Genomic DNA, 24,074 nt, shown 5'->3' with positions numbered 1-24,074 from the left:
TTAACCCTCTGGAGTCCATCTATTTATTGAAAATACACATGTTTTATTTGCAGTAATAACTTTATTTATATATCATATGTAGACAAGCTGAGAAAGCCAGTTGAAAGTGCAATCATAGGAGCTTTCACAGTGTGCCATTTATGTTTCTAGGCCATTTTTAAAATGTGAACTTTCTTTCTACAATAAAAATGTTTTACTATTTTTAATTTACATGCAAACAGACTGTTTTGTAGATTTATTATTTATTTCTGCTGTTTTTGTGTGTATAAATGGTATAAAAATATAAAAATAAAATTAAAAAAATGGTCCATTTCCATAAACACCTGTTTCTTTTGTTTGTATTTTGGATTCCTGGCAGCTTTATACTTTGTTTATTAAAATAAAATGAAAAATCTGACTGATAGCCAAGTTTGTGTGGAGAAAAAGGAGCCATGCATCCCGGACTTCAGAGGTTTAACTTATGTACACTCAAAAAAATAACTTGTTCCCAGAACGAAATAAAATTATGGAAATAATTTCCACCTAAATAAAATGCTTTAATTTAGCGAGAAACAGTTTTGTTGAGTGAACAAAATCTAAATATGTTGGGTCAACATGATGTATTTGCGTTACTGTTATTAATTACCAGGGGTCAGTCTAACTAGATTTGTAAGGGTAATTGTAACATACTAACATAATTTTCTTGGGCCATTTAAACGTGTATGACATTATTAAGAGTTACTTTATTTAATAGGGTAGTTACAACTACTTTTTAAAATAGTGAAGTACATGAATTAATTGTGCTGAGCCAACAAAACAAAGTTAGGTTGAAGTGGTTTAGCCTAAAAGATTACCTTTATCATATGAAAATGAACATAATAGTAATTATTCAGGAAATAAATAATTTTTAAAGAGTATATATTCAGCAATTTAATTAGGTTGTTTTCACATAATATATTATATATCATATTATTTTATTTAAAATTACTTTATTTATATTTTTCATTTTATTTATTTTTATATTGTTTATTATCTATTATTACATATTATATTATATTATATATATTATATTATATACTGTACTATTATTATTATTATATACCGTCTAGTCAATATAGCATTGTTGCATCATATCACCAGTTTAATAACCATCATCTTGCCAACCATCCTACCAACTGATGTTCTTTTTTTTAAAACTTCTTAAGTGTCCTTGTTCTATTCTGTGTTTTTTTTTCTACTATTGTTTTTATTTATGCTATCTCAGTATTTTATTTTATTTTATTCTATTGTATTTTATTGTACTTGAATACCGGACTGCTGTGACAACCGAATTTCCCTTCAGGGATGAATAAAGTAATCTATCTATCTATCTATCTATCTATCTATCTATCTATCTATCTATCTATCTATCTATCTATCTATCTATCTATCTATCTATCTATCTATCTATCTATCTATCTATCTATCTATCTATCTATCTATCTATCTATCTATCTATCTATCTATCTATCTATCTATCTATCTATCTATCTATCTATCTATCTATCTATCTATCTATCTATCTATCTATCTATCTATCTATCACATTTTAAAGTGTTAGCATTTTATGCTAAAACTACATGTTTTAAAACTGTTCAACCACAAAACATCATTTTATTTAGTAGAAGCTACATGTTAGACTAAGGAGAAGGTAACAGACATCCAGTTTGCTTTTTTTGAGTGTGTATATATATATATAAAATAACTCTTTGTTCCATTTATTAGGTCCCAAAGCCATCCTGGTTTAGCCTAAAAGATTACCTTTATCATATGAAAATGAACATAATAGTAATTATTCAGGAAATAAATAATTTTCAAAGTATATATTCAGCAATTTAATTAGGTTGTTTTCACATAAAGTATTCTAGTACATTTTAAAGTGTTGCATTTTATGCTAAAACTACATATTTTTAAAACTGTTCAACCACAAAACATCATTTTATTTAGTAGAAGCTACATGTTAGACTAAGGAGAAGGTAACAGACACCCAGTTTGCTTTTTTTGAGTGTAGTTCCACTTTATTTACGTTCTTTTTTTTATGTCAACTTCCTGTTTTGTCGCGTCCATATGCGCATGCGCGAGGTGAGCGCGAGCTGTCAGTGTCTGGTGGCAGAGTGAACCATCTTGTCCCGTGTAGCATCTTTGTCCCGTGTTTTGTCTGTGTTTTTTTTTTACTGTTGTTTTTATTTATGCTGTCTCAGTATTTTATTTTATTTTATTCTATTGTATTTTATTGTACTTGAATACCGGACTGCTGTGACAACCGAATTTCCCTTCGGGGATGAATAAAGTAATCTATCTATCTATCTATCTATCTATCTATCTATCTATCTATCTATCTATCTAGTACATTTTAAAGTGTTGCATTTTATGCTAAAACTACATGTTTTAAAACTGTTCAACCACAAAACATCATTTTATTTAGTAGAAGCTACATGTTAGACTAAGGAGAAGGTAACAGACACCCAGTTTGCTTTTTTTGAGTGTAGTTCCACTTTATTTACGTTCTTTTTTTCTATGTCAACTTCCTGTTTTGTCGCGTCCATATGCGCATGCGCGAGGTGAGCGCGAGCTGTCAGTGTCTGGTGGCAGAGTGAACCATCTTGTCCGTGTAGCATCTTTGTCCCGTGTTTTGTCTGTGTTTTTTTTCTACTGTTGTTTTTATTTATGCTATCTCAGTATTTTATTTTATTTTATTCTATTGTATTTTATTGTACTTGAATACCGGACTGCTGTGACAACCGAATTTCCCTTTGGGGATGAATAAAGTAATCTATCTATCTATCTATCTATCTATCTATCTATCTATCTATCTAGTACATTTTAAAGTGTTGCATTTTATGCTAAAACTACATATTTTTAAAACTGTTCAACCACAAAACATCATTTTATTTAGTGGAAGCTACATGTTAGACTAAGGAGAAGGTAGCAGACACCCAGTTTGCTTTTTGTGAGGGTAGTTCCACTTTATTTACGTTCTTTTTTTTTATGTCAACTTCCTGTTTTGTCGCGTCCATTTGCGCATGCGCGAGCTGTCACTGTCTGGCGGCAGAGTGAACCATCTTGTCCTGTTAGCATCTTTGTCCCGATCAACAGCTGGGTGGAACTCCGACAAAAAAGTTGCTTCAATGACATTTTCTGTGGGGATGGCAGCAGTTTGACTGTGACACAATCTCGCTGTTGTACTTGGTGTTTATTCCCCCCCCGTGGTGCCATGGACTTTAACGTGAAGCGGTTAGCAGCAGACGCCGGAACTTTCCTGAGCCGCGCGGTACAAGTAAGTTTGGCCGTTTAGTTTGTGGAAGTTGTTGCTAACCAACGTTAGCATAAGCGTTAGCTAGCATGCTAAACAGCTAACGTTAGCGTAGCGGTTGCTAAGTAGCCCGTTAGCTTCTGAGAGGAAACTCTTTATCCTTCAAAGTTGCACTTCAGAGTGTTATTAAACAGCACACACGAGATATCAGTTTATATTATAGCTATAAACGTTATAATTATTCAACATAACCACCAAAGCAGGCCTCAGAAACCATAACATAGAGCTATCATAATTAGCAAGGCAGATAACTTTTATTTTCTAAGTTTGTCCCACTAGCTAGCTTGCTAACTTATTTAGCTTATTTGATATATCTTTTTTATCAAACAAGCCTCACCTGACCCCCTCAGCCCCTCACGCTTTAATATTTTAGTGCGCACTATAACCTATAAGTATAACTATACTATACTATACTATACTATATATACTATACTATACTATATAAGTGTAACTATAAGTTTTCTTTTCCAGTTCACAGAAGAGAAGTTTGGCCAGGCTGAAAAGACAGAGTTGGATGCCCATTTGGAGAATCTTTTGGTCAGAGCTGAGAACACCAAGCAATGGACAGAAAGGATTATGAAGCAGACAGAAGTCTTACTACAGCCCAATCCAAGTAAGACCACTGGTGACTCTGTTATCAACTAGAAACAAACATGATGAATACATACTTGACCCCCTTTCAGAGCAATGTAGGGCAGGTACCCACTCTCTCTATAAGGTGAGAGGCACCAAACTCCAGGTATAAATCTGTCAATTTAATGCCACTCTAACTTTTCTGGCAGATTCGTCATGATAATCCACCTATAATCTACATTATTTTGGAAGTCAACCCTTTCTGCATTATTATAGCAATAAATATCAGTTCTGAAAGTAGGTATTATATATATGTTATGTGTTGAGATAGTAACAGCTGCACTAAAAAGTAGCTCAATGATTCAGAAAATACCTGCATTTAAGAGATGTACAGTACAGGCCAAAAGTTTGGACACACACCTTCTCATTCAATGTGTTTTTCTTTATTTTCATGACTATTTACATTGTAGATTCTCACTGAAGGCATCAAAACTGTGAATGAACACATGTGGAATTATGTACTTAACAAAAAAAAAGTGAAATAACTGAAAACATGTCTTGTATTTTAGATTCCTCAAAGTAACCACCCTTTGTTTACTAGAATATAAGACATGTTTTCAGTTATTTCACATTTTTTTGTTTAGTACATAATTCCACATGTGTTCATTAATAGTTTTGAAGAATTTACAATGTCAATAGTCATGAAAATAAAGGAAACGCATTGAATGAGAAGGTGTGTCCAAACTTTTGGCATTGTACTATACATGTTTTCCAGTAAGGAGGGTCACATTAAAAAATGCTTAACATTTCTGAGATGATGTTTGACATGAATCACTAGGTCTGTACACTCAGCTGTGTGTCCTCCTCCGTTCACAACATGATGCCATATTGCTTTAGCACAACAAACACAGAGCAGCTGCTGGTTACAGTCTTGAGTAATGGTGTTAGATGTTGTAAGTTGGATTTTTTCTACTTATGTATCCATACAACATACCACAGATATGCAGACTGAGTGTTCATCCTCGTGATCTGATAATATTTTCTTCATGGTTGTCATTATGAAAGCTTCTATTTTAGTTTAGGAACGTTAGGCGGGCTGTTTGGACTCACTGTCCTAAAGTCACTGTGGCTCCCGCACTGTAGTCTTATGACTTCTTAATTAAGTTTTCTTGTTGCCATCTCCAGATGTCCGGCTAGAAGAATTTGTGTATGAGAAACTGGAGAAAAAAGTCCCAACGCGAATGAACAACCATGAGCTGCTGGGGCAGTCCATGATCGAGTCAGGAAATGAGTTTGGTCCTGGCACTGCCTATGGTGAGTGACTTACTGGGACCTAATTTAACATTTAACCCCTGCTGCTTCTATTTTTCTTCTGATTGCTGTCGCTTGTTGACAAACACAATTCTTCCCTGCAAAATTACTTAATTGTTATATAAAAAGTGGTTGAATACTTCTTAGCTTTGAGCTATTGAAGTTTAATTGTTTAGTATTCCAATATATTGTCTGGTGTGGACTTTGTGGAGAACATTTTAACACTAACTCATCTTTTTTTATACGGCATATATTCCATACAAACATCAACAACGCAGACAAATTACAAAATAAATGAAAACATTTTAAAATAACAATAACATTAGTTCCTAATTCTTTAAATTTAATCCAAAGGGGAAAAAACAAAGAAAAAAACTGTTATTAAAACACAAAAGGATATAGCATTACATTATTATTAAAAGTATTTAATTTCCTTTTGAAAATACCCAGAGAGCTTGTTATTCTAATATCCAGAAGCGGTGATGTAAAAACAGAAGACACTGTGGTGATGTCTCCCATCCTCCCCCTGTGTTATTATATTAAATATTATATTATATGTTGTTTATTTTTATTTTTTATGTACGTATGTATGTATGTGTGTATATATATATATATATATAATTATTATTTTTAATATTATAATTTTTTAAAATTTATTTAATTAGTTATTTTATTTATTCTTGTTTATTTGTTTTCTCTCTTTCTTTCCTCTTCCCTCTCTTCTCGCGTTAGCGCTTCTTGCTTTGTTTGCCTATTTATTTTCATTGTGTTGTACTATAAGTGAGCCATGTTATATATATTTATATATATGTCGTAGCATCTGCCCCTCATCCACACACACACACGCACACATACACACACACACACACATACACCTGTGATGCCTCTGTGCAAATCGTTTATCATTTATGTTTTTCTTTGTTGTTGTTTGTGCTGTATGTCTGCTGTCTCTACTTCCACATGGTGGAGTGTATTTGTCTCTCATGTCACCTTGTTTGCATAAGAAACATTTAAGAGAGAAGTGTTGGAGGTCCTTTTTTTTTTTTTTTTTTTTAAACTGTAATGTTTATTAGGTTTTTTTTTTTTTTCATGTACACAAGAGACGTACACAACAAAAGAAAAAACACTTAACATTAATAAAACAGTATCAACATTCATGGCTGCGGGTATCCATATTCTACAAAATCAGATTCATACAGTTTACAGTTCACATGTCTTTCGTTACACTACTGGTCAAAAGTTTTAGAACACACCAACTTTTCCAGAATACAATTGAAAATTTTGCAGTTTAATGTCTCAGTGTACTCTGAAATTAATGCACATTTGCAACATTTAAAATTCTTTATTGAGCATGTTAGTGTTTTGAAAGTAAAAAAAAGATTCAAAATCACATTTTATGTTGGACTAAAGGACTAAAAAAAGACACAAAATGACCAAAAAAGACACAAAATGACCAAAAAAAGACACAAAATGACCAAAAAAAGACACAAAATGACCAAAAAAAGACATGAAAAGAATTCAAAAATGGACAAAACAGCCCAAGACTCCATAGAGTTAAGTTGTTAACCCATTTCTTGTTCCCTGAAAAATGCCTACTTGTATAATTCTGAAATGTACATTATTTTTCAGTTTTGGTTAAGCTTACCTTTTTTTATTTACCTCTGGCAGTTCACCACTTACCTTTGTACCCTTTCAAGCTGTTCATTTGACTTGAACTGCTTGAATTTCAATAAAAACTGGAAAAATTGGGGTGTTCAAAAACTTTTTCAATTAAATTCTGGGAAAGTTGGTGTGTTCTAAAACTTTTGACCAGTAGTGTATATAAATATATTGTGGAGGAATGGTGTCCCGACCAAGTCCCGCTCCCTCTGCGTGTTTTAATCAGAGCTTTGCTGTTTTTTGTTGACAACAAAACAACAAACAAAACCAACTGTGGTCACCAGTCCAGTCCACTCTCTGCCACTCTGCAGAGCTCTCATACTTTGTTTCTGCTGATAATTTATAAAGAAAACAAAATAATGCAGAGAATGTTTCATTAGGAGAACCATATTCACTCTTCTTTGTTGTATTTGAACATCACATGTGTCACTGTCTGACACAGTTGGAGTCATTACTCAGTTGTGGCTTTGGCTTCTTGCTCCCTTTGAACATGTTTACGTGTCCACTTTGTCTTCTCAACACAGAGACTTTGGTGCAACATTGTGCATTCACACGTCCAGTGTTCATTGTGAGTGAAACTGTTTATTCTGCTGACCATTCCAGGAAATGCTCTGATCAAATGTGGTGAGACGGAGAAGCAGATTGGTGGAGCAGAACGAGAGTTAATCCAAAGTTCTGCCATCAGCTTCCTGGCACCTTTCAGAAACTTTCTAGAGGGGGACTTCAAAACCATCCTGGTGAGTGAGTCCTGGATCACTTTCACTCTTTATTGAACTTTGACCTTTTATCTGGAACGAGTGGCCTTTTTTATTTTGCAGCCTCAGTAATCAGAAATTATATTGAACTCAGTATACTAAAATGAGTTTACAAGTTGATCCAAAATATATTTAATTCTCTTTTTCTTTATTGAAATAAAATCAGAAAAGGCAGAATAGGTTCATATCTGTCATCTATTTGAAAAAAACATAGAAAGTTTTTATGTTCTATATCTTTGCAATAAATTATTTTCATCATTCAGTATTCCAGGTTTTCCTCCATTAGTTTGTTTTTGATCATCATACATACTAATTTTTATGTTTTCCTTTATTCATTTTTGAATAAAATCCTTTTTTGTGTCACTACTCTTTTAATGCACAACATGGGGGGAAAATGACCCATATCCATTTTTTAACGAAGTAGCTTGCTAAGCTAACTACAAAGCTAACTTCTTGGCTAAGTATTTAGCTAAGTAGCTTGCTTAGCTAACTACTAAGCTAACTTCTTGGCTGAGTATTTAGCTAAGTAGCTTGCTAGGCTAACTACTAAGCTAACTTTTTTGGCTAAGTATTTAGCTAAGTAGCTTGCTAAGCTAACTACTAAGCTAACTTCCTGGCTAAGTAGTTAGCTTAGCAAGCTACTTAGCCAAGTAGTTAGCTATGGAATGATACAAAAACTTGTTTTCCTTCATAAAGTATGAGAATCAAAATGGAAATAATGATCTGTTGTTATCAAAAACAAGATATTTAAAGAATACTTGGAATATTCAATCATAAAATAAGTTGATATCAAAAGATAGAGCACAGAAACACACAGCAGCATTAAATAACATGGGGAATGAATACGGGTCATTTTAGACCCATGTTGTGCATCAAAGGGTTAAATGCCTTCAAACGACTAGACATATGATAGATATTTTGTTTAGTTGTGGCCTTATATTATCCCAAATGTTTTCAACAATTTTTAAACCCAGAGAAATCTAGCAGCAGTTTTAATCAGTGTGACATGTATCAGCATCCTGATTGTCTGCCAGAAGCTGTCATAAATTTACTTTTTGTCCAGTTTTAAGCCACATTTTTTTAAAATACACTTCTTAGAACTTGGTCATTTTTAACCAGATGATTTAACTGGATTTTTAGTCATCATACGTCTGCATCTTAAGTTATCAGAGAAGCTTGGGTCCTGATTCTTACTTCAAACTGCTTTATTCAGCATTTATTTTTATTGGTTTTAAACACCTTGTTCATTTGTTTTGGAGAGGAGGAGACCTCTGCGAATAATTTGGCTATGGCAGTAGTAGTGAAGACAACTCCTACAATCCTACATTACTTCTATTATTCTTTTCATTAAGAGACACCTATTGGCAGAAAAAGAAAACATTTGGTGGTCAAAATCTAGGCACAACATATACAAATTGTTATAGCTATTTTTTGTTTGTTTTTTCCAAGCATTCTGTATATCCCCTCCTCTAAATGTCCCTTTTTATTTTATTTATTTATTTATTTATTTATTTAGTATTATTATAATTTGTTTGGTTTTATGTGTATGTGTATGTGTATGTGTATGTGTGTGTGTGTGTGTGTGTATATGTATATTTTTATTTTTCGTTTTTTATTATTGTTTATTTGGCTACTGTTCACCCCTCCTGTTCTTCTTTGAGGGGGAGAGAGTTGTATTTTCTCATTATCATTACTATTTATTGTTTTTTTGCTTATTTTATGTGAATGTAACTCTCTGGTTCGGGGGGCGGGGGGTTGTCCTAAAAGGGGGCAAAATGGGTGAATTGTACCTTTTCTGATTGAATATGTATTATGTCCTGACAACCCAATAAAGATATATATGAAGAAAAAGAAAAAAAGAAAACATTTGATACTGATGTACCATTAGACCTTTTACCAAATGACTCCAAACAACATTAAATATGGCACTCTCATCCTCAATAAAAATTAATGAGCACAGCACATGCACATAACTAACTTAATTTGCCAGAACACTGTAACAGTATTTGATGCACAAACCTAAGATTTCCATTTTTTGAGTGTGTTATTTTGTTCTGTGTCCAGAAAGAAAGGAAGCTGCTGCAGGTGAAACGTTTGGATTTGGATGCAGCCAAGACCAGACTAAAGAAAGCCAGGATGACTGATGCTAGAGCTGCAGTAAGTACACACACACACACACACACACACACACACACACACACACACATTCTTGTATTTCTATCTTTATGAGGACCCTCATTGGAACAGTGAATTCCCTTGCAAGATTATAATAGTTTTGAATTTTTCATTAGTTTTAGTTTTAATTTTGTTGTGAATGTTTGTTTTTCAAATTCAGTTAATTTTTAATGAGTTTTTAGAGTGAGTTTGCTAGTTTTAGTTTAGTTTTTATTAGTTTTAGTGTTAGTTTTAGTTTTTTGTAATGGGGTATTTGATGGGGGGAGATAAAAAGAAGTCACAGTAAATTTTGCCTTTATTTCCTTTGTCTGATCCATCTTCATTATGTATGAAAAAAGTTGACAAAGATGAAAACGAAGGACATTTTCACTATAATTTTAGTTAATTTTGTAACCACACAATACAGTTTCAGTTAATTATCATTATCATGTAACCTTTAACCCTTAAAACAAAGTCTGAAATCTCAAAAAAGCCTTTAAAGAAGTGAGGACCGGCCGAAATGTCCTCACTTTAGAAAAATGTCCTCACTCTGTTGGTTAAAAATGCGTTCTGGTCCTCACTATGTAGGAAGTACAAGAACACACACACACACACACCTTTCTTTCTTACATTGTAATGCTGATTAATCAACAGTGTTGGTGAATTCCCCTTTCTCAGAAATCCTTAGCCAATTTCCTTTCAGAGGAAAAAAAAAAATAAATCTGTCTGGGCGTTTCCCACTGTCCCTCTTTCTGATGTCACACAGTCATGACTGCCACACCAAGTTACACAACACCAAGCTGATTTTCATTTTATCTCTTGTGACTTGCATACAGTCACATGAGCAGCTATGGGAAGTTAAGACTTCTCTTTTTTTTTTTTGGTCTGTGTTCTTGCTCCATTTTCTTCCAACATCTGGGTTGAATTGTTCATTTTCTCTCATACCATGGCTCTCCATTTACCCCGACAACCGCCCAGCAACGAAAAAACCTGAGGGCACTAACTAAAGTTGATGCACATTAAGAAATAATATTAACATATTTTCTTCTTTTCTATGTGGATTTTTCACTGATATGACACAGATACTCACGATGCTGCTTTTTAAAACAAAATGTTATACATGTTAATACATGGTATTTGCAATGTGTTACGTTAAAGATGAATAAATAAAAACTAAAACAAATGGCTAAATAAACATCAGTACTCAATGTTCAATGTCAAGTCAAGTCAAAGTTTATTTATGGAGCACATTTAAAAACAACCTCAGTTGACCAAAGTGCTGTACAGTTATTAAAATAGAATAAATCATACACAAATTGATATATATAAAAACAATGAAAACAATAAAATACTAAAAACAGTAAAACAATAAAATAAAATAGTAATAAAAACTAAATCCAAAACAGAGTTAGAGATAAAAAAGACAAATACAAGGGTAAAAAAAAAGGATTCTTGCCTAGCTGGGACTGAACGCCAAGGAGAATAAATAGGTTTTTAATAATGTTTTAAATGTCAGTCAATTAAAGACCATTTAAATAAAAATTAAATAAATAAAAATCCTAATTTCTTTATTACCTAAAGCACTGTTATTCTGCATTATAAATTGAGTTAAATTGTTTCAATATCTGCACATATTGGACAAAATATTAAATTCAATTTATTAACTTGGGCAAGATTTGGCTCATTTATTACAAAATCCTTTAAAAAAAACCAAACACCCCCTTAGTTTTTGGAAAAAAAATAATGGCTTCATTTTACTGTATAATGCAATTAATTCACCAGTGAATGAAACTTTTTATTTCCTTACATTTACACCCTCTCATTTGAAGAATGATAGTAAAAGTCTATTCGTTTTCAAATGAATACTTCCTGATTAGCAGAGTCGGAACTTGTTGCTAATGCTAAAAATAGTCAAACTTGCACAGAACATCAAACTACAAACATTATTAAGCACAAATACACAAGTTTTAGCCATAAAATCTGATCAGCTTTGGTACCTGGTCCACTTTTGTCTGGCTAAAAGCTGTTAATTGACTTTACCAAGATGCTGCCATCTGATTTTTACACTGATTGATGTATTGTTCTTATTCTAGAGTGCATAGTTATAGTTAAGCAGAATGAAATATAAGGTCCAGAAAACCTAAAATGAAATGTCCACATATGAGGACGCAGGGTCCCAGAAAAGCTATTTGGCTTCAGAGCATTTAGAGCAGGGGTCTCAAACTTGCGGCCCGCGGGCCAATTGCGGCCCTCTGCACGATATTTTGTGGCCCTCACCTTGATATGAAAGTTTAATGTGAGTTTTGTGTGTGGAATGTCCCTTTAATTACTTTTAGAAAATAATAATTTTGTGTCTTTTTTAAATAATTGTGGGTTTTTTTTTAAGTAATTTAGTATTTTTTATGTCATTTTGTGTCATTTTTGTCATTTTGTGTTTTTTTTTTTGGTAATTCTGTGTCTTTTTTTAGTAATTTAGGTTTTTTTCTGTCATTTTGTGTCTTTTATTGTCATTTTGTGTTTTTTTGGTAATTCTGTGTCTTTTTTGGTAATTTTGTGTCTTTTTTTAGTAATTTAGGTTTTTTTCTGTCATTTTGTGTCTTTTATTGTCATTTTGTGTCTTTTTTTTTGTAATTTTGTGTCTTTTTTTGGTCATTTTGATCCTGCCTTCAGCGGCCCCCAGGTAATTTGAGTTTGAGACCCCTGATTTAGAGTAAATGAGTGGCTTCCAGGACAATTTTCCACAAATGCTTAAAAAAAACAATCTCAGTGAGAACAAGCAAACTGTTTAGTTCCCTTTGGTTTATTCAGAGCAGAGTGTTAGCTTAACATGCTCATTTAACGTAGCTTTTCTAAATAGCAGGGTTATCCTGTGGTATAATAGTTTGTTTAATCCACACAAACATGTGTCCTGTCAACAACATCTGAGAGTGCTTGTTTACTCATGAAAGAGAAGAGTGCCACCTCAATACAGAAAGTGTAAATAGTGGTTTCTGCTGGTTAACACCACCTCCAGTTCTCCTCTAATCTGTTTGATGGATGGCACTCAGTACCAAGGCCGTCGTGGTTTGGGTGTGAAAGCTAAAGGCTGGAATTGCTTCTATGCTACCTTCTACAGAGAGTAGCATCAATGTCTCACCCTCACACACACACCAAGGTTATAATAGTTTTGGATTTTTCATTAGTTTGAGTTTTCATTTTGTTGTGAATTTTTCTTTTCAAATTCAGTTAGTTTTAGTTAGTTTTTAGAGTGAGTTTTCTAGTTTTAGTTTAGTTTTTATTTTTTGAAAATGCTTAGTTTTAGTGTTAGTTTTAGTTTTTTTGTAATGGGCTATGTGTTGGGTGCCAGATTCAAAGAGGTCATAATAAATGTTTCCTTTATTTCCTTTGGTTTATCATCTCAGCCCCAATAAGGTTATTAACTCTTACAGTTCTGGGTGTTTTGAATTTTGGTTCTAGTGTAAACATCCCAGTCTCAGTAAACATATTCACCATGTGTTGCATGTTCAAATAGAAACACTGAATTATGAATGAAAAAAGTTGACAAAAACTAAAACTAAGGACATTTTCACTATAATTTTAGTTAGTTTTAGTTAGTTTTGTAACCACAAAATACAGTTTCAGTTAGTTATGGTTTTTTTAAAAACTCTAGTTTTTATTTTTATTTCAGTTAACGAAAATGTTTAAATTTTTTTCAATTTTAGTTTTCGTTAACTATAATAACCTTGGCCCCCAACTACTGAAAATAACCATTTACATAACAAAAATCTCAAAACAGAGCCATATTTTTTGTATTTTAATGCATCATATTGTATATTTATTTTACAATTGTATGCTATCTTATCAGTTACACACAAAACAAAAAGCAGCCATGTAATAAAATACCTTTATCTCTCTTTTTTTTTCCAATGTGGAGTTGAAATGCAGGTTAAGGGGAAACTGATGTTAGTAATGTAAAAAAAAAAGTAAATGTTTTTACTTTAAAGTCAATTTTTTCTTAGTAAACACCAAGTCGACCAACACCAGAAACTTTAAACATGTCGCAAATTGTGTATGTATGAATACACAAATTTTGTGTAAATTCACTATAATTTTAGTTAGTTTTAGTTAGTTTTGAAACCACAAAATACAGTTTTAGTTAGTTATGCTTTTTTAAAAACTCTAGTTTTTATTTTTATTTCAGTTAACGAAAATGTTTTTTCAATTCTAGTTTTCGTTATTTCGTTAGTTTTCGTTAACTATAATAACCTTGACACACACACACACACACACACACACACACACACACACAGAGTGTGAGGATGTGTTGTGTTGGCTGCAGCCTGCAGCAGCTGTAGCTCTAACTACTGTGTCACTGTTTTTAAAACGCAAAGCAGCAGATGTGAGCAGAGGAAGTGACAGAGGTGAGTGGAATGTTGGAGCCATCTTTGAACTGAACACACACACACACACACACACACACACACACACACACACACACACACACACACACACACACCAAACCCCCTGGTAGCACTGTCAACAGCTGCTGTCTGCAGCTTTCTCTATCTCCTCCATGACACAATGTGGTACCTCGTGGAAAACCTTAACTCCTCGTAGGAGACTCCTACAAGAACCAAACAGTGTGAATGTTGCCTGTGTGGCTCTAATGTAAGCTGTAGAGAGCTGAGGACAGTAGGACCATTGTCTCTGTCAGTCTCAGCTCCAGACCATATGTTTATTGGACTTTTTTAGCAAGTCTCAACAAGCCATTGTTCCACAGATCTCATATTGAATCCTTTTGGCTCCCTGGGAGGAAAGGGAAACATTTCCCTCAGGACAGAAACAGCATGTTCACTTTCTAACTTGTTGTGTTCTTTCCTTGATGTGCCTGAGATTTCTCTACTCACTGAAGTCATATCATGTCATATGCACACACTGTTTCTGTCATCATCTTCTCTTGTGGTTGACTGAGCTCTTCATTTTTATTTTTAATGCATTTTATGGACTAAGTGGTGCTATCTGATATTCATGTTTACCCATGTGCATCACTTTGACAGAAGTTGTCTGATATCCTTAGAGGACAAAATTGTCCATTTCAAAAACTGCCATATATGTACACTACCGGTCAAAAGTATTAGAACACACCAACTTTTCCAGAATTTAATTGAAAATGATGCAGTTTAATGTCTCAGTGTACTCTGGAATTAATGCACATTTGCAACATTTAAGATTCTTTATTGAGCATGATAGTGTTTTGAAAGTAAAAAAAAAAGATTCAAAATCACATTTTATGTTGGACTAAAGGACTAAAAAAAGACACAAAATGACCAAAAAAAGACACAAAGTGACCAAAAAAAGACACAAAGTGACCAAAAAAAGACACAAAATGACTTACAAAGACATGAAAAGAATTCAAAAATGGACAAAATAGCCCAAGACTCCATAGAGTTCAGTTGTTAACCCATTTCTTGTTCCCTGAAAAAGGCCTACTTGTATAATTCTGAAATGTACATTATTTTCCAGTTTTGGTTCAGCTTACCTTTTTTTATTTACCTCTGGCAGTTCACCACTTACCTTTGGACCCTTTCAAGCTGTTCATTTGACTTGAACTGCTTGAATTTCAATAAAAAAATGGAAAAATTGGGGTGTTCTAAAACTTTTGACCGGTAGTGAACATGCAATATTAAAAAGCCTTAACTACCCCTAGTGATGCACAAGGGTTCAGAGGTGGTAATACATACCAGCCGCTTATTAAATATGATGATTTTGTTTTGTTAGTCTGAGACATTTTCATTCACTTTTATTTTGAAACCATATTATGTACATCCTTTGGTCTGCCGTGCACACAGATTACAACCATATATCAGAAGAAAACCACACTGTAAAAAATAATCTGTTAAATTTACGGTAAATTACCGGCAGCTGTGGTTGCCAGAACTTCACCGTAAAAAATACAGTGAGGGGGTTTTCTACTGTAAATTTAAAAATCAGCAAAAACTAATTTAGACTGAATATTCTCGTTATTTTTAAGGTACTTGTGTCATTCATTCACACATCATGGCAAATCTCCATTAACTTTACATGAAAATGTTATATTTTTACAGCAAAACTGCGTTTCCTACAGTTCATGGCAGTAAAAGTAAAAATTGTGCTATTCCTTGATTTACGGTAATTAAAAGTGTCTACTACGGTGATACACAATTTTAAATTTTACGCCCCATTCCTGATGCAATTTGACAGTGTTTTACTGTAATTTCTACAAACATTTTTTACAGTGCAGATTTGATTTTGCTTGCTTCATCATTTCATCATTTCCAAACAGGATATACAGATGTGTATGGTGATGTGATCCTGTACTAATGTAGTTGTGGTTCTCCTCCTCAGGCAGAGCAGGAGTTGAGGATGACCCAGAGTGAGTTTGACCGTCAGGCGGAGATCACCCGGCTGCTGTTGGAGGGCGTCAGCAGCACCCACGTATGTAGCCGGCTAAAGGCCTTTCCTTCTCCAAGGCTCCCTCTTTAATCCTCATTTATAGTTAAGGGATATTATTGTAGTGTTGCTGTTTTTTTGGTAGCAAAAATGGCAGATTGATGGCGAAAGGTCTGTTTTTTAATACTTTATTGCAAGGCTTCTCACTTTCACAAACATAATGAGTCATTTCGTTTTCTTTACAATATTGTACCTTGCATTTTTTTTTTTATTTCCCCTTTTTTTCAAGGTATATATTCACAAAGTAAATAACAAAAACATAGGGTAAACAGACAAACAAATATACAAGGCAAACTGGTATTCCCCAAATGAGGATCTCTAAGAAAAGAAATAAACAACAAACTAATGACACAAAACAAAAAAATAAGTAATAATATAATGAAAAAATAAGCGGTGGTGCATGTATGCATGTTCATGAATCTGTGTGTGTGTGTGTGTGTGTGTGTGTGTGTGTGTGTGTGTGTGTGTGTGTGTGTGTGTGTATGTATGTATGTGTGTTCATGTTGGGGTGGGGACCATTTAGTTCATCTCCTTAATTTGATTAAATATTTCCACTGTTTTTACCAGCCTTTCTTTACAGTATAACTTGTTCCAAATATGTATTTGTTCCCTGTTTCTAAAAGTTAGTTTTTCCATCTCTAAACTTTGTTCTGCTGTTAATACCCATGCTCTTAATTTTGGTGTATTTTATTTTTTCCATGCTTTAGTCATCTTCTTCAGGACGGTTACTCTCAGTAAATTAAAAAAATAAATGTCCTTTGCTCTTATCTTCCCTATTAAATAAATACCTAACCAATGTTGTACCTGCAAGAACTCTTTAAACTCAAAAATGTACTTTAATATTTCCTCAACTCCTTCCCAGTATGTTGTTAATACTGGGCATGTAAAAAGCATATAATTAGCCTCCTGTTCTCCACATCTTCGCCAACATCCCTTGTCTAATGCAGGGAAGCATTTCTTGAAATTGTTAGGTGTAAAAAGGTTTGTTATGGAAAGATGTATGTGCAAATTGAACCTTTAAACTTTCAAAAGTTAGATGACTGTATTAAGAAAGGTCAGGAAGTAGAAAAGCGAGTGAACTTTGAAAAACTGGTTTCTATCTTACATTCCACTTGCTAATTGCGTGAAACTTGTAGTATTCTTTTTTTTTTTTTTCAACCTGTCTTCCTGTTCATTACTAGGCACACCACCTACGCTGCTTGAATGACTTTGTGGAGGCCCAGACTACTTACTACGCACAGTGTTACCAGTACATGGTGGATCTCCAGAAGCAGCTGGGCAGGTGAGTTAACACTGTCCCCTCTCATTCCTTTTTTTTTTTTTACTTTTTATTTAACCATTTTAATAATTTTACATAACATTTCCTGACAGAATTTGAAGTAAGAGACATCACAATAAACATCCTGAGCATCATACAAGAAAATAGTGTTAAGACATTACAATAAATACAGAAATAAGTAGTTCTGACACAACAAAGTTATAAAGTTAGTGTTAATCTTGTAAATAAATAAAAATAAATAGTTGAATATTTAGACAATCAAAGAAATAAAATGTCAGAAGTATTGATAATTATGACAACAGGCAGAGTAGACAGTATATATAATCTGTGGCTAAGTAGGGTTTTTTTTCAAATCTCTTTCTGGTAAACATTTCATCCCATCAGACACCCAGATATTGTGAAATACAAGACCATCTTTGTATAAAAGTGTCCATAGTTAGCTGCAGGCTTGCAGTCATTCGCTCCATGGTGTAGACATGTTTCAGTCTCTGGACCCATTGACCTATAGTTGGTGGTTTTACATCTCTCCAGTGCACGGTGATCATTTTCTTTGCTACCAGTAAAAGAACCCTCAGTATATATCTCTGATCTGCATTATATCGGTCTTTAGGTATGGCTCCCAACAAAAACACCATAGGTTCTGGAACCACGTTTACTTTCAATATAATATATATTTCCTTTTTAATATTGTCCCAAAATCCTCGTATTACTGGACAATCCCAAAAAATGTGTGTGGTGTCTCCAATATTTCCACAATTTCGCCAACCTCTCATCCCTTTTATCCTGATGGCTGCATACAACCAGTTCACTGGTCAAATCTGATCTCACACTGTTAGCTGGCAGTGTTTCACAAAACCAGTAATGCCACATAGAAGAAAGATTTCCTGAGATACGAGCTAGGATACGTGGGTCAAGTGCTGCACACTTCTTAATATTTTCCTAAGAGATCTACATTGGCCCGTTGCTGCAGGGGTCTTAGTTTAACCCTTTGATGCACAACATGGGTCAAAAATGACCCACATTCATTCCCCATGTTATTTATTGCTGCTGTGTGTTTCTGTGCTCTATCTTTTGATATCAACTTATTTTATGATTGAATATTCCAAGTATTCTTTAAATATCTTGTTTTTGATAACAACAGATCATTATTTCCATTTTGATTCTCATACTTTATTAAGGAAAACAAGTTTTTGTATCATTCCATAGCTAACTACTTGGCTAAGTAGCTTGCTAAGCTAACTACTTAGCCAGGAAGTTAGCTAAGTAGTTAGCTTAGCAAGCTACTTAGCTAAATACTTAGCCAAAAAGTTAGCTTAGTAGTTAGCTTAGCAAGCTACTTAGCTAAATACTTAGCCAAGAAGTTAGCTTAGTAGTTAGCTTAGCAAGCTACTTAGCTAAATACTTAGCCAAGAAGTTAGCTTAGTAGTTAGCTTAGCAAGCTACTTTGTTAAAAAATGGATAGGGGTCATTTTCCCCCATGTTGTGCATTAGAAGAGTAGTGACACAAAAAAGGATTTTATTCAAAAATTAATAAAGGAAAACATAAAAATTAGTATGTACGATGATCAAAAACAAACTAATGGAGGAAAACCTGGAATACTGAATGAGGAAAATAATTTATTGCAAAGATATAGAACATAAAAACTTTGTCGGGTCACTTTAGACCCATGTTGTGCATCAAAGGGTTAAGGAGAAAAAGTATTGATGTTTAACCCATTGAGGCCTGAAACGCCTGTAAAACCTCTGGGCGATTTTAAAATCAGCCCCTGAAACCTGAAGTTTTTCTGAAAATTCAACAGAAGTATCAACTCTTCCTACTAAATAATAGATTTTTCAGCCTCTGTAGCAGATAGAAATGAAATTCAAAAAGTATTTGAGAGCTTATACAAATACTACAAAACAACGTATCCGCGTTCCAGGCTGTGAAAATCACACGTTTGTGATTAAATCAAAGCAGTGAAAGTTCAAGTAGAGTTGTGTAAACTTTTCACCTTGCAGCTGAAAGAGAAAAATGACTAATACTGACACAGTCAATCAGGGAGGAGGTCACAGAGAAGTCAGCTCTATCTCGTTTTAGCAGGAAGAGAGCAGAGAAATTAGTCTGGTAATTAATATAGAGTATCAGTGAAGAAAGCTTTAGCACCCAGCTCTGCTTCAGGGTGGCACAGCAGCCCCACTGGTTATCTTTTTTTATTTTTATTTTTTATTTAACCTTTATTTAACCAGGGAATATCCCATTGAGATGAAGAACCTCTTTTTCTTTAAGGGAGCCCTGGCCAAGAGGCAGCAAACACAGAATACAGTTACATATTTACATAACATACAGACCTTAAACACGTCATGAGAAACAAGTGCATGTTGTGGAATTGGCCTCAATAACTCTTAGTTTGGATCTAAAAGTGCTCAAAGAAACAAATTCAGTTAATTTCCATTCTTTCTGGTGCATATTCCAGCATAAGGTGCAGAGTAAACAAATGCCCTTTTACCAACTCTGTAGAGCAAAAAGGGACAGAAAGCAACAACTGATCTAGTGAACGAAGAGAATAAGATCCTGCATTTCTCACAGTAATTAAGCTGCAAATGTACGAAGGCAGCAGTCCCAATATTGCAACCTGGTCTCACAGAAATCCGTGGAATAGCCACGGAATCGCTCAAATTTCCTTGAAACTGACACGGATTTCGCTACAATGCAAGTTAATGACAGTCATATTTTTCTGGCGAGATCTTCACCACAAAGTGATTATGTACATTCACTGAGTGAATATTTAGGAAATAAAACATATATTTCTCGCTAGAAATGTGATCAAAATCCATTTTTATGCAGAAACTAAGTCAAAATATAAATTTTTTCACTAAAAATGAGAGAACTGTCCGCCATGTTTTTTGTTCTGACCGCCGGGACCTTGAAAGTCACGTGACTTGGAACAAACCAATAGGAACAAATATCCATGGAATAGCCACGGGATATGACTGTCTTTAACTTTAATTGTAGCGAAATCCGTGTCAGTTTCACGGAAATTTGAGCGATTCCGTGGCTATTCCACGGATTTTGAGTTAAGCGAAATCCGTGGCTATTTCACGGATTTCTGTGAGACCAGATTCCAATATTCCCTTATAAATGAAAGTATTCCAATGACTCTGAGCCCTTGGAGTGGCCAGATTAGGCCATCCTACCACAGTAGGAGTATCATTCACATGGTGAGTGGACATCTAACAGTTAGTAATGAAGCTCAAAGAAGCTGATAAACAGGATCAATCATTCTGATCTTCTCTCCTTCCTCCCTCCAGTTTCCCCTCGTCATTCTCCAACAACAACCAGTCCTCAGTGTCGGGCGGGGCCAGTATCTCGGTGCCCACCATCCCGGTGTCGGCCTCTCTGCCCAGTGTGTCTGCGGGCCACGGCAGCTCCACGGCGTCGGGAGGATTCAATGAATTGCGAAGCTCCAACGGCAGCCGCAAAGCCCGAGTGCTCTACGACTACGACGCCGCCAGCAGCAGCGAGCTCTCTCTGCTGGCTGATGAGGTGAGCCGGGAATAATCTGATACTGGTATCAACATGGTGCAAAAAGTATAAAAAAAAGTTTAAGGAAGATTTTTATTTTCATTTCTTTTGTACATTTTTCCACATTGCTTGACTCTATTTGTTGTTTTTTATTTATTTTGTTATTGTCAATTATTTCCATTTCTGTTAATCTAACATCTGTTAAACCATAAACTACACTACTGGTCAAAAGTTTTAGAACACACCAACTTTTCCAATTTTTAATTGAAAATGATGCAGTTTAATGTCTCAGTGTACTCTGAAATTAATGCACATTTGCAACATTTAAAATTCTTTATCGAGCATGATAGTGTTTTGAAAGTAAAAAAAAGATTCAAAATCACATTTTATGTTGGACTAAAGGACTAAAAAAAGACACAAAATGACCCAAAAAAGACACAAAATGACTAAAAAAGACACAAAATGACTAAAAAAGACACCAAAAGACACAAAATGACTTACAAAGACATGAAAAGAATTCAAAAATGGACAAAATAGCCCAAGACTCCATAGAGTTAAGTTGTTAACCCATTTCTTGTTCCCTGAAAAAGGCCTACTTGTATAATTCTGAAATGTACATTATTTTGCACAGACTGCAGTGGAGCAGTTCCTGCACAGTAGCGCAGCTATTCTCAACCTTGGGGTCGGGACCCCAATTGGGGTCGCGAGATGATTTCTGGGGGTCGCCAAATCATTTTGGAAGTCAGCTCTGTCTCCACTGTGTTAAAGTGTTAATGTGTTTTAGTCTTTTTGGTCACTTAATGTCTTTTTTTTTTTGTCATATTGTGTCTTTTTGTGTCTTTTTTTGATAATTTTGTGGTCAATTTGTAACTTTTTTTAGTCATTTTGTTTGCTTTTTTTTAGTCATTTTGTGTCTTTTTGGTCATTTTGGGGTTTTTTTTGGTCATTTTGTGTCTTTTCTGGTAGTTTTGTTTCCTTTTTTGGTCATTTTGTGTCTTTTTTGATCATTTTGTGTCTTTTTTTGGTCATTTTTTTCCCTTTTTTTGGTCATTTTGTGTCTTTTTTGGTCATTGTGTTTCCTTTTTTTGGTCATTTTGTTTATTTTTTGGGTGATCTGAACTGTGAGATTGTGTTCAGTGAGTGGGGGTCGGGGACAACATGCATGTTAAATTGGAGGTCACGACTCAGAAAGGTTGAGAACTACTGCAGTAGCGGAACACCAGCCGCTCCCTTTCCATTACCAGCCTGTTATGTGGTTGGTTGACTGACACTGAAGCAGCATTACCTCATTCCTTCTAACACCAGGAACATTTTCCAGTCTGCCCTTGAATTCTTGTGAACCAACTGTGTGGCCTGAACTGCCTTTGATAATAACATGATTCATAACCAAGCATAAATATCACCAATAACAACAGTCAGTGGTGGAATGTAACTAAGTACATTTACTCAAGGACTGTACTTAAGTCAAATTTTGAGGTACTTGTACTTTACTTGAGTATTTCCATTTTATGTAATTCTATACTTCTACTTCACTACATTTTAAGGTAAATATTGTACTTTTTACTCCACTACATTTAGCTGACAGCTTTAGTTACTTTTCACATGAAAATCGTGATGAATGTAAAGTGATAAGGCAGAGGTTTTTTTAAATTAAATCTCATAACAGTATATTAAGTCGTTAAAATGAGTCCGATCTTGGGGTATTTAAAATGCTGCTTACATAAATGCATCAATACAAATAATCTAATCATATATTTAGAATATATGAAACCGTCTGAGTGGGTCCATTCTGCATGACGAGTACTTTTACTTTTGATACTTTAAGTACATTTCGATGTTGATACTTTTGTACTTTTACTAAAGTAAGTTTTGAATACAGGACTTTTACTTGTAGTGGAGTAATTTCACATAGATGCAGACAGACAGACAGACAGACTTTATTTATCCCAAGCTGTGAAATTACAGTGTAGCAGCAGCATTACACACAGACACAATAACAACACAATTAAATAAAAAGAACAACCTAGGCATACTTCAAGCAATAAAATATAAAAATACAATAAAATATAATAAAAAATAAAGTGTCTAAAGAAGGAGTATGTATTAAGGAGTAGAATAAATATGAATATACAGTATAAAAATGTTGGTGCTATGAAACAAATAAGGTGCAATGAACAGTGTGCATAAAAAACACAAAGTGCATAGACATTATGTAATGAACCATTGTGGTATTAGTACTTTTACTTAAGGGATCTGAATACTTTTTCCATCACTGACAACAGTACCTCCCTGTCTTTGCAGGTGATTACAGTGAGCAGCGTCCCCGGTATGGACACAGACTGGCTGATGGGGGAGCGAGGCAACCAGAAGGGCAAAGTGCCCATCACTTACCTGGAGCTGCTCAACTGAGCGCCACCACCCCCTCCTCTCCTCCTCCAGCCCTTTGTAACCAGCTGTGATCTCATATTTATATTGTGTGGGCGTCACTTTCTACTCATTTTCCATCGAGTCATTTTTAGTCCGGCGGTTTAGGACCAGATTTGGGAAGAAAGGGGACACGTCGGACAAAAGCACCACATTTTTTCCACATTCTCTCTATCACTATAGGTTTCAATTTTTGATAGGAGCCACTTCATCAAGATTGCAGATCGGAGATGGCAGCCATATAAAATCTATGAGAACCAATATATCTTCTAAGCCACTTAGAAGGTCAATCTTAGTGTCAAAATATACATTTTCTGGGTCAAAGAATAATTTAAAGCTACTGAGAATATCACTAGATGATCAAATAGATATGTTCATTTTGGCCATGTATTTACATAATTATTAGATTCTAAACATTTTCATCTCAGGATTCCCTGCTGCAGCACTTAAAATGAACATTTCTATTTGATCAAATAATCATCTAGTGATATTCTCAACAGCTTTAAATGATTCTTTGACCCAGAAAATGTAGATTTTGACACCAAGATTGACCTTCTGAGTGGCTTGGAAGATGTATTGGTTCTCATAGACTTTATATGGGTGCCATCTCGGATCGGC

At 34.4% G+C, this 24,074-nt stretch overlaps 1 protein-coding gene across 1 annotated transcript; it reads left to right on the top strand.

Moving 5' to 3' along the window:
• The first annotated feature begins 3,010 nt into the window (after positions 1–3,010).
• Positions 3,011–23,504, top strand: sh3glb1a (SH3-domain GRB2-like endophilin B1a). Its single transcript, XM_059327486.1, has 9 exons — positions 3,011–3,295; positions 3,803–3,944; positions 5,090–5,218; positions 7,478–7,611; positions 9,694–9,786; positions 16,147–16,236; positions 17,433–17,533; positions 20,819–21,053; positions 23,334–23,504. The coding sequence occupies exons 1-9, from the start codon at positions 3,233–3,235 to the stop codon at positions 23,439–23,441; spliced, it is 1,095 nt and encodes a 364-aa protein (XP_059183469.1). The 5' UTR covers positions 3,011–3,232; the 3' UTR covers positions 23,442–23,504.
• The last annotated feature ends 570 nt before the right edge of the window (positions 23,505–24,074 follow it).

The sequence above is a fragment of the Centropristis striata genome, chromosome 23, assembly GCF_030273125.1.
Source record: "Centropristis striata isolate RG_2023a ecotype Rhode Island chromosome 23, C.striata_1.0, whole genome shotgun sequence".
Lineage (NCBI taxonomy): Eukaryota > Metazoa > Chordata > Actinopteri > Perciformes > Serranidae > Centropristis > Centropristis striata.
Note: the sequence above shows the minus strand (reverse complement) of the source record. Positions and strands in the feature narration are given on the sequence as shown.

What these genes read in the sequence shown, in the direction of transcription:
- sh3glb1a (XM_059327486.1), top strand. Translation starts at nt 3,233, where the DNA reads ATGGACTTTAACGTGAAGCGGTTAGCAGCAGACGCCGGAACTTTCCTG. An exon ending in GGGACTTCAAAACCATCCTG is followed by an intron (nt 7,612 to 9,693) that starts GTGAGTGAGTCC and finishes TTCTGTGTCCAG; the next exon opens with AAAGAAAGGAAGCTGCTGCA. An exon ending in AGGGCGTCAGCAGCACCCAC is followed by an intron (nt 16,237 to 17,432) that starts GTATGTAGCCGG and finishes GTTCATTACTAG; the next exon opens with GCACACCACCTACGCTGCTT.